The sequence below is a fragment of the Psittacula echo genome, assembly GCF_963264785.1.
Source record: "Psittacula echo genome assembly, chromosome: 6".
Taxonomy (NCBI): Eukaryota; Metazoa; Chordata; class Aves; order Psittaciformes; family Psittacidae; genus Psittacula; species Psittacula echo.
In genome coordinates, this window is record NC_137743.1 from 70922154 (window position 1) to 70933664 (window position 11511).

At 37.2% G+C, this 11511-nt stretch overlaps 1 protein-coding gene across 1 annotated transcript in view; it reads right to left on the bottom strand.

Moving 5' to 3' along the window:
• PDE1A (phosphodiesterase 1A) overlaps window positions 1-8904 on the bottom strand; it is a gene marked incomplete at both ends in the record, with an annotated part of 151287 nt that extends 142383 nt beyond the window's left edge. Inside the window, one exon of the mRNA XM_080621266.1 lies at window positions 8801-8904. Coding sequence (XP_080477392.1) covers window positions 8801-8904 — 104 coding nt within the window. The remainder of the gene's footprint in view (window positions 1-8800) is intronic.
• Window positions 8905-11511: the final 2607 nt, after the last annotated feature.

The window sequence follows — 11511 nt, forward strand, 5'->3', positions numbered from 1 at the left end:
AACTGCAGCCAATGTCAAACAATAATAATGGAGTGTAAGCACTTGCATAGACAAACATCTGCCTTTAGATCTCCCTCTCTTAAATAACACTGCATCAAATAATATCTGCATTATACTTGGAAGGTTGCACTGCTGGAATTCAACAGTCTTTAAAGCTGAAAAACTCATTAAATAAATAGCAACAAAACCAGGCAAAAGTGATGAAAGACTCTGATTACACACATTTAGTTATGCCATCATGAAGCAGCTATGAGATCAGTGAGGCAAACTTGAGAAAAAGTACATTCCTTTTTGTTTTCTTTTTAATAAACAACTAAAACTTTGAAGGTATATTTGTAGAACTACTGGTTTGAAAAAACTAAAGCTTCAATGTATGGTTTACATTTTGCTGTTCTCCAGATGATACCTCAAGGTATACTGATTTCTCTGGAAGGTCTAAAATCAGAGGTATTTACCTAAATTGCCAAACAGAAAAGCAACTTTGGAATCCCATTTTTATTTCATTATTTCAGGACACTGACTCAGATGAGCATCACTTACCATTCTGAAGAACTCACATAAAACTTCATGACTGTCCAGATTCATTATACAGCCCATAAGCAGCACAACAGCAGCTAATGAGCACTCATTCACAGGGCATTCAGGTCAAGAAGAATCAAAATTTAAGATAGCAGTTTCCACCTTTTTTTGATTGGCAGACACCCGAAACACTGTCAGTGGTTGCACAGAGCTTTATGCAGCAAAGGCAAACAATAGGCTTAGAAAGGTTTAGATTACAGTTCTGCAACTGCTGGTTATAGATTACCTAGAAGTACTTAACTGATTCAGTTGAGGTGCAAATATGTGATTACAATTGTCTTGAATTAGCCAAAGTACACAACACAGACGTTTATACTGGCCTTCTTTCAGGCCAGCTTTCTGTTGGCTACAGGAGCACAGATGTTATCTGGTGCATCATAAAGCTGGAGTGACGCAATACTTGATCTTCATAAAATCTGCTAGTTCAAAGTTAACCTTTCAAAAATACTGGGACTAAATTGAACCCTCAGGACAAGTTCACATCAGATCAACAATTTCTGTTATGTTTTGATCTCATATTAGATATTTTACGATCGGATTTACAGTATCACAGACTAAGACTTAAAACATGAGCAACTTAAGACTATGATTATTTTGTTGGAAAGCTGCTCAAGCAGGACAATCTCCTCTCATTTTAACTTCAGGTATTCCCACCCTCAGACAACTTCCTCCATTGTAAGGACCCAACTAGGCATGGAAACACAGAAGGAATCCAACCTAGGAACTGACTGCAATTTAAATTTATCATAGGGTTAAAAAAAAATAATATTATGGGTTATTTTTAACACAGAAGAAATCCCTGCATGGGATCAAAATCAGTCATACTAGAACAGCTAAGAAAGATAGCATGGAGGCAGCAATGAGAGTTGGGAGGCAAAAATGAATCAAGAGAAACAATTTAATCCGTGATGGCCCTTGAAAAAGTTCATCTTTTAGGGACCACTTGGCTGACAAACTCCCTCAGCTCACAAAAGACGAGACTGGAAATCACTTTTCTAGCAGAATCCACAGGAATAAACACAACATGTCACGCTAAAAGTATTTGATTTACACTTACAAAATTACATATGCTGGCGCACAGTATCACCCAAACTTTTGGGAGTAAATCACATACTCCTTTAAGTTCACTATTCTTTGTATATATGTATTCAGAGAATATATGTTTATGGTCTGAGCCACAGACCACTCTGCAACCAGCTGCAGCCTTTAACAGATACGGAATGCCTTTAGCAGTTCTTTACAAGTAAATCTAAGCAGTTTTCTAAAAGAAAAGAAAGACTGGGTAGAAGGCTGGCTTCCTCGAGTTTGCAACACTGCCTAATTGTAAAGCTTTATGGACCATGAAAAGTGAGTCACTTCTATCGTCAGCTGTAACTTTATAACTGATGTACTTAATTTCTGTTCAGCTTCCCATAACCACAGCAGAGTGCAATTTTCTCTCTTAAATATTTTAGTCACAACTGCTCAGTCTTCTCTAGCTCTTTAGTAAAATTAAAGGATTGACTTTATATTTCTGACCTCCTCTATAGTTGCTCTATACAAGGCCTTGTTTTAAAAGTTCCATAAACTGCATTGGTGACTCTCAATTGTATGTGAAGGCAGAAAAGGAAAACCAAAAAGCTTCCAAACATTTGCTGTCACTAAGGGAGATTAAGTACTCCACCACTCTGCAGTTTGTGGGTCAAACTTAGCCCATTTGGTTGGTTTGTTGATTTTGCTTCCTTTTGGGGACTTCGAATGTTTTGCCTGGTTTTCTGATAAAAAGAAAACCTGCATGTTAGATACAACACCACAGCAGCTCTGGAGGACTTGCTACCATACAGTAGATCTTAGAACTTTCTTGCACCCTTAATTTTCTAGTAGTCTCCAGTAAACGAGAGCAGAAATAAATGCAACTGTTTTGTTCTAGACATCCTCCAGAGATGATATCAGGAGTAAACCAGATCAGATGGCAAACGCAAACAAAACGGAACATTACTAAATGCTTAGTTCACTCAAATGATTATTTTGACATCTTACAGGAAAACTTCTGTCAGACACAATTTTGATAAACCTGAGGTTATGTTTCTCTTTCAGATGTATGAAGTGAATGCCTATTTTTATTCTAACTTCCACCGGTAACTATGTAATTTCAGTATTTAGGCATTTGCATTTTTCCAATGCTATATAATTAGCAAGACAAAAGACCTTTTTTTTGCCTATCCAGATATTTTGACTTCATTCTCTTGTGGAGGTGGTGCAGAAACTAAGAGTTATATGTGGGAGGGCAGCATGAACTCTGAGTTTTTGACCAATAGCTCTGAGAAATTGCTGACTGTTTTGTGGCAGCCTTCAATGTGTACCAATTAAATTGGAGAATTAAGTTTTTGAAAGAAACATTTCTAATAACTGGCTGGTCTGCCAGGCAAGCAAGGGCCCCTGCACAAGTAGCTGGAAGAAGTTAAAAATAGGAGGAAAGTAATTATTTGTGTAGTGGATTTTACGCAATCTCTTTCTACGCAGAGATCTGAACTGAACATTTATAAGTTAAATAGTCACAGAAAGCATATTTTAGGAAAACTTAGAAGTGTTTGATGTAGCATAAGTATAGTCAGAAGTCTAAGCTAACAAAAAAACACAGTGTAGAAATTTGAGACTTCATTTAATTGCAGTTTAGCAGTCAGCTTTGCAAAATGTTATCTTTAATCTCCTTTGCAGTGTTCCTAGATAAAATACTTAATTTTAATTGCAAGCATATGTGAACAGTGTATGTACATTTAAAGGTCTACAAATGAAGGATTTTAATATCATACTGCATTATTTAGGGATTGTGAGACCTGTAAAGACACACTGCTGATGCTCTTAGTGATATCATAGGCGAATTATGGCTTGTACACTACTCCTTCAATTTGCAATCATTTCTAGTAGATCTCACTATAAGCACAGCAATTCACCTACCTGATTGGAGAATTAGCATTTACTCTAATCCATCAAAAGCGCTGATATATGCCAGAAATTTCAGTAAAAATTAGTATGAACCAGAAAATTAATTCTGCGATTCCTGTACATGATGACAATGGAAATACCTCTCTAACAGCAAAATAATATCATTATTCTAATACGACTGGATAAAAGAGTTCTCTAAATTGGTAATAATCAGTAGCTAAAATATCTATAGTCATTGAAAATTCTAACATTTATCATACTATAAACTTAATTAGATACACATTTTTAAGTTACAAAGTTATAATTATAAATTATTTACTTTGACTACTCAGGAGCAGAAACAGACTTTAGTTTCAAAAATCAAAAGAAGCCATTCAAAATTTATAATGGAACAATTCTTACTGTAATTACAGCTCTAATGGGATACATATCAATCAACAGGTAAATCATTATATGATTTCTTCAATTTTCTGTTCAGAGCATTTCTGAAATCATATTTGACAAATAACAGCTTCAATTTTACATAAATTCCCTTTAGAAATAGCTGTCATTTGGATTACTTTTAAGAGCTTAAGATTTTTCTTTAAAGTTTTCATATTAGGAGAAAGTAGAAATAGGCAACATTATAAGTAAAAACTGCTTGAACCGTATATCCATTTGTTCCTAATGTAGTTAGCAGTGACTGACAATTTCTGTCTCGCCATTTTTTATGATAGTTATTCACCTGTAATTCTAGCTCTTCTCTCTTTGACTGTTCAGTTCTTGAATATATACACCTTTTTATGACAAATGTTCAGTTTTGATAATTATAATCTCTTCGGTTAATCTTTACTGAACTTTCATCATTTAGGCAAATTGAGCATACGTAAAAGGACAATAAGCAAACAAAAATACCAAAACCAGTATAAAATAAAATGTGAACAAGAAACTTAGAAGAATGAAAGAAGGACCTCTTTGTCATATACATTTCTGGAAACTGTTCTATAGCTCTTCTATCGGCATCCATGGATCTGGTGAAGGAATGACTATGTGAGCTTTCCTAATTGAAGTTACTGATTCTGGTGCCTTTTACACCTAACATGCTGCTAATCTGGATTCTTTTTGATGCCTGTAAAAGCATTCTCCCTTCTGATAATTCAGCAGGTGTGGAGGAAGGCATTCCTCTACTTTCCCTGATATCAAGCCAAGTTTCCTACAAAATATGTATGTATGCAATGCTAGGCTTTTGTCACTGCAGCACTGCAGGATCAGAAAATGAGGACTGCAAGTCAGTCTCTTTTAGTGTCTAAAACAGTTTAGACTCTCCTTTCTGCAGAAATCAGTGTCTATTATGTTGGATGTGGAGGAAAAGAAAGGTAAGAAGGCAAAGAAAGAAGCTCACACTTTTTCTCAAATCCCTTCTGCCATCCAAGTTAGCACAAATTAGGCTTAGGACAGTGATGGCAGTAACAGATATTCTCTTTTAAAATCAGTAACAATTTAATAAAGTAGCCTATTCTAACCGCATGTGAACTTCAATCCTCGAAATGTTTGGGACCTTGGATTTTAACTTTTTCCATTCAGAGATTTTCTGGCCTCTTAGAGACAATTCTAGCAATTATGCAGCACTATGAAAATCAAGTTATTTTCTCATTAGTGTATTCAAAGCTCAGAAATGGAACTCACTCCTAATACTAGCTTCAATGGTGGTCGGGATACAAGATGCTACTTGCAAAGAATATGCCTACCTGCAAAATAAGATTTGGGGAGGAGGGTCTGACTGTTCTATTGGTGACATTGAGTGAAGCTGCAGACAGCCAATGTACACAATAAACAGCACACCATTTCACACAATATTGAAGAACACAGAGTTAAAACCTGCAGATTAAGTTAATACCTGCAGATTAAGAATACCAAACACTGTAAAGCCAGAAAGCATACAGAGCTCTGCTTTAAATCCGGTTCTCTGGGTTCTGAATCAAAACACTTTCAAGACGCTGCTTCTCTTTCAGATCTCACTACCATGCTCTATCAGCATCTGAAGTGAAACTCTCCTAAGCAGCAAATCTTCCGGTCCTATTGACACCAAAATACATATAAACTGAAGACTTGGTTACTGTTTAAAGATTCAATCTGATAGAGAATGAAAGGCTAAGGAGAAAAAGTGCAATCAGTGGCATTTAATGGTCTGAGTAGGGGCCCCTCAGCCAGACTCTGGCAAGATGTCTTCGGAAGTGGAAGGTGCACAACACTCCCTTTCAGTATGGCAGCTGGAATTCCAGAGAAGTGGCTTGAATAGCTGTTGGTTTTACTTTTCAACATAACGAAGAATTATAAAAGCCACGCTATTATATGAGTTATTTAGCTGTCACTTGCTGGTTTTGTTTTCTGCATGAAGTTCAAAACATTAGAAGTTCACAGCCTGCATAGTGAAAATGTCTTAATTCAAAGACCACAAGCTCCAGTCAAGACAGAAAAGTACATGACTCATTTTCACAAGTCCTGTTTCAGTGAGTTTGTGTTTTATAGACTCAGGCATCAATAAACTCAGCACCAATACTAAGGATTGAGTTACTAATTTCAAATTAATCTCTTCTCTGCCATATAATCTCCTTGTTTCAAGCACTGCTGCAATTGCAATGTGAAAAAAAAAATAGATTTGGATTTTTATTGGCCTTGCAGAAGGCAGAGTTTGGCTGTAAAGCCACATGGACCTGATGAAAGCTAGGTATGGCTTTAATTTTATTCAAAACTTTATTGCAGCACTTACGGAGAACATTAGGTTAGCAAGGTCTATGCAAGTCTATAGAGTAGAAAATCCATAGAAAGGCCCTTTCATTCAAGCTTCCACAATACCCAGCTTTTCTTAGTGGGCATTCAAATAAGGATTTTCATTTATTCTTAAGCATATTCAACTCAACAGTCTTATAGAACAGTCTGCATTTACAAAAATAAAAAGAACAATAAACCAACAAAACCACCCCAAGACAAATGAGGTTAAATGTATATGGAATTCTGAGCCAAAACCCTAATTTAATATTTATTTTGCAAAAAGTAGAAATGCTAACAGAAAATAAAAACTCATTTTAGGTAAGGACATACTGTGCAGCTTTTAAACACTATCCAGATAGTTGCCTACATGAAATCCAATATGCTTTCAGAAATAATTACCTGCTTGCAGGAAGATAGCACTTTTGACGCAAAATACTCTAAAACTGCATTGAAATCACATGTATACATTGATAAAAGCTCTGTAGGCTTGTGAACTCTCAGCAAGAACAGATTTAGCTTCAGAATTCATACCGTGTCTTTACTTCAGTGTAGATATACTACCATATACTACTTTAAAAAGTGAGAAATTTGGCTTGCTACAGACTGAGTTTCATTAACAGTTCCCCTCCCTAAGATGAAACAATTCTCCTGAAAATTTATAAAATAATTCTTCCCAAGTCAGATTATCTGTGCAGTAACACTTATCTGTCCCTCTCTCCTACTGCATACAAACATCCTTCTACTTTGATAACCCTGCATCAGCAAAATTAATGCTTTTCCTTAATGACTGATGCTTATACTACAAACTGAGCACAGGGATCTGCTCTGAAAAATTAAACTCTTTGAAATTTCCCCACACAATATTTATTATACTGACTAGTCAGTGATTTCCAATAGAGTAGTGAATAATTAAAATTAAATCATTGGGAAGTCTGAAAAAACTGAGAAACTGAAAAAGCTGAGCACATATCTAATAATGTAACCTGTTTCTTTTAAATAGAAGTATTTTAGCACTACCTGTCCTGCAGTCACAATAGTCATGAGGTTAGCACCAACCTGTGAAAGATGCATGGTTTTCAAACACTTAACCTTCATTTGATTTTGATATACCACAAACTCCGACGATTGTTTTAATTACTCCTAAAGAAGCACGAACCTTATTTCCTGGAGCTGATGTACTGACTGTCACTAATGTTTAGTTATTTACATTAGTTTGTTTAATGAAACCATTCCAGAGGCAGCTGAAAGGAAATGTTTCAACCGAAGAGCCTAGCAATAACAGAACTTACAGAACAAACAAAAGGAGCAGCTTAGACCCTACATAAATGGAAGTCTGCACAAACTGATGGAGATCTCTAGCAGCGAAAACTCATGGCAAGATGTGTGGCATCAGAAAATTAATCAAAATATTTGCTCCACTATGTACGCTTTGGGGTTTCTAGGGGCAAAATCATTCTCAAAGTGCATTATCTTAGAGTGATGAAAGGATTCAGAGCAAATTTCAAATGCATATCACAGAGAATTCTGATATACCCCTGGCTGCAACTGAAAAATTACTTTCCAATGAAGCAAACCAACTTTCCCTTGAAAGAAAGCAGATGATGGAAACTCCCCTTCCCATAGCCAACTTGAATCTCTACCCAATACATGGAGGAACTAGGCAGTGCCAATGCATCTAATCCTCTTAGCACTGTAAGTAACCCGTTTTCTTTCAACAGCTGAGGCACTGTATTTCAAATCTTTCCAGCAAAAACAATATTGCAATTTCCTTGCTTGCAAATGAACAAATGTAACATGTATTTATTTGTAACATCCTAACACCAGCTTTCAGGACAAACACCAGACAAATACTTAAAAAGAAGCGCTGAAGTTTAAAGGGTTTAGAATACGCTAGTTTAATGGAGTTTCTCTCTGACAGGTTGTAGATGTTTATTTTCTGATGATTTGCACCAGAAGTCTACAGTGAAAATTGCATTTGAAAGGAGTGACTTAGTCGCAGCAGGTGCATAGTAGCCCCTTCAAATAGTCCTTCAATCAGCTTTTAGCATTACTGAGCACAGAAATAACTGACAAAAAACCAGAGACATAGCATCCTCCTAAGAGCTAAGCACCTTTTAATATAGACTTCTTTACCAGCAATCTCAAAAGGCAAAGTATGGATACCTCCTGTGGAACTGCAGTAATATACTTACCTATATATACTGACAGGAATGATGAAACAGCTCCAGCAGTGCTGATTCTGAAGATAACATTTACAAAATCATATCAGAGCTATGGAAGTGTTAACCTGAAAAGACTTACCTGCATTTCAGTTTGGATAACAACTCTCATTAAATATATATCTTTTAAATGAGGTGATTGAACCTTATACAGAATCTGACATTAATCTAAGTAGCATCACATATGACAGTGCTGTGTTATGAGAGCAAATACTATTCGCAGCTTAGCGATAACTCTCCCGTTTGCTAATTAGTCATTTTAACAAACAGATGAAAAGGATCTTTCCCAGGGAACAGAACAAAAGCCAAGGAGAGAAGGTACTCACATTCCTTTGAGCCGTTGCCACATTTTCTCTGCATGTCCTCCAATTTGATACTTTATAGAGGTGCTTTCCAGTTCCCGAGTTGTTTCCGTCGCTCGAGCCCCCATCGTTATTGTCCTACAGCGATACAGTTACAGTCAGGCTCAGCAGCAAGTAAAAGCATTCTTTAGTCCACTACAAATGTCAGAAGATCCACGCATGTTAGAGAGGAGCTGCTGTCATATCAAAGCACATCAGAATTACAAGCTGAGGGGCGATCCTGCCTGAATCGCTATTCACTTTGATAGACAATTCCACTCTCTCCCCCCACCTCTCAAGCACAGAGCAAGTACACACAGCTCCTCTGACCTCACAAGTCTAATCCATACGGGTGAGCCAGCTACAGTACTACTGACTGCTCAAGCTCCTTTCTCATGCACTTTTTCGGCTGTAGGAATATGCACAGAAGCACAAAAGATTCCTTAAAATGGACTATAATTCATTGCCATGCAGGATAAATGTGAATGGCTTTAACAAATTCAGAAGAAAGGCTGGTTTCTGCTCTGCAGGTTGAAGAAACAAGCTGCAACAGAAAAGCAGATGGTTCAAGCCAGTATCAGCCACATCAGCCTACAAAAAGAATGAATGTTCAAATGCCAGAGCTTTCCTCTCTTTAGTTGATCCTGAATTGTTTCTTAATGAATAAATATCTACCAGCCTCTCAATAAAAATATGACTGTACAAATGCTAAGTCGGTAGCAAAGACATGTATAAATCCCTACAGAAGAGAAATCAGAGAGCTCTACAGGTTGTTATTAAAGGAATATGTGTAATGATGACTATACACCTTCTCCTAGCAACTCCACACAGTAGGTAACTGTCAATTTAACTGGTGGAAAATGCAGCAGCTGCAAGACAGCCCGCTCAGCGAATCCTTTGGGACAGCAGCATGCGTGTGTCAAAATCTGATGCTGAATTGTGTGTGTCTGCCAGCAAGAAACAATTCAGTGCATGCAAGCAACAAAAGGGTTGAGGAATAAACAGTATGCCAGCCATGCATCAGATTGCCAGCTCTGCCTTTCAAGTGAAAACCTAAGCAGTTAGTTGTACAGCCAAAGCTGGGTTTTGGAGAGAGCAAAGGAGAGGATTTCCTTACTGCTTGCACAGACGGGTTTGCAGAGCAGCTCCTGTACTCTGTAAATAGCACCTGTCTAGTTTGGTGAGTCAGTAACAATCTTCATCTCTAAAGCAGCAGCCAAATAATCAAATATACCACAGACTTATCTTAGAGATCATGCTTGTTTCAATCAGAGCAAGAGCTGTGCAAGAAGCCAGGCAAGAGGGGTGTGCCAAGTAGGAGCAAATACGTCTGAGCTTTGCCAGCTACTTGTGTCACTGCCAGGTGTGAAAAGGTGCTTTGGGTCCACAATGGGACAGTGAGGATGAGGGTCCTTGGATGCTAACTAGAAGGAGCCTAGGGCTGGGAGATGCTTATATCAGTACGGATTTAACCAGACAGTTTTACCTGTGTTAAATTTCACAAAGATGTGAGATGATGAGGGGTTCCCATCTGATGCAATTGCAGACATGGATAATACCTTGAAATACGCAGGATCTTACAGAAAAATAAGAGTCTTGCTGCCTTGAAATAATCCTAACACTTCAGAATTTCGTGATCAATTTTCTTTCTCTAGGATACCTTTTATGCACATTATAGATTTAAAATAGACCCTATGAGAGTTATAAATCAGTTTGAGATGCGTTTACACACTGATTTCAGATAAGTAATTAAATAGCACATTTCCTTTACTTCTATGACTTTAACGCACACAATTTTAAAATGGCATTAATTCATGGACTTTCACAGAACTATTCCTGGCTCAGACATGTAACACTCAGTCCCATAAAATGCACTAGTAATATCTGAAAATCACTCACTGGGTGAGCAACAACTCTTGCCATTTTCAAACAGCTTTGTAAGACAACAGAGAAGAAATACAAACAGCTGTTTTCCAAGAACTGCAAAGCATTTATCTGGTTAAAGCCAGCAGAAGTACCTTTAAAACTTCACTAAGGAACCACTTAAAAACTTCCAAACTTTCCACTCCCGATATGCCTGGAGTACAACTAAAGTTTGTAAAAAAGAGTATAAATATCCTCCCATGGAATAACTAATGAGAACATCTCATACTAATCTGGGTTCTTCCCTGCCTTTTAACTGCCAGATATCCGAAGCAATGCAAAGAAATTAAGTATTTATAGAAACCACATAAACCTCCAGGGACAGAGGGGAATTTTAAGGGCCTATTTTTATTCATAAACTTTTCTCAGCTCTTGTTGTCCAGTTATACAATGAAAAATAGTGGTGTTTGTAAGCTGTGCTCTCTCCCTCACAAGGAAGTAAGTCGTTTAAAATGTTATCATCTTGATTTACTGGAAAAAAGTATTATGAGCAGGTAATATCCTTCAGGAAGGGAAGAAGGAACAAATTGCGCAAACAATATCACTGCAAATGGAGATACATTTGCTAACTTCAGCAGAACTCCATGAAGGAATATCGTAAAAACTTTGCTCCCTGCAGGACCACACCACTGCAACAACAGAAATTTCTACAACAAAAACACCTGGCATAGCTTAAGCAAAGCACAAACAAAGCAGCCTCCTCCCCAAAGACTTATCCTGAGGGTCAACATAGCTAATCACCAGAGATGACACCAAAGGATGAAATTGTGTCT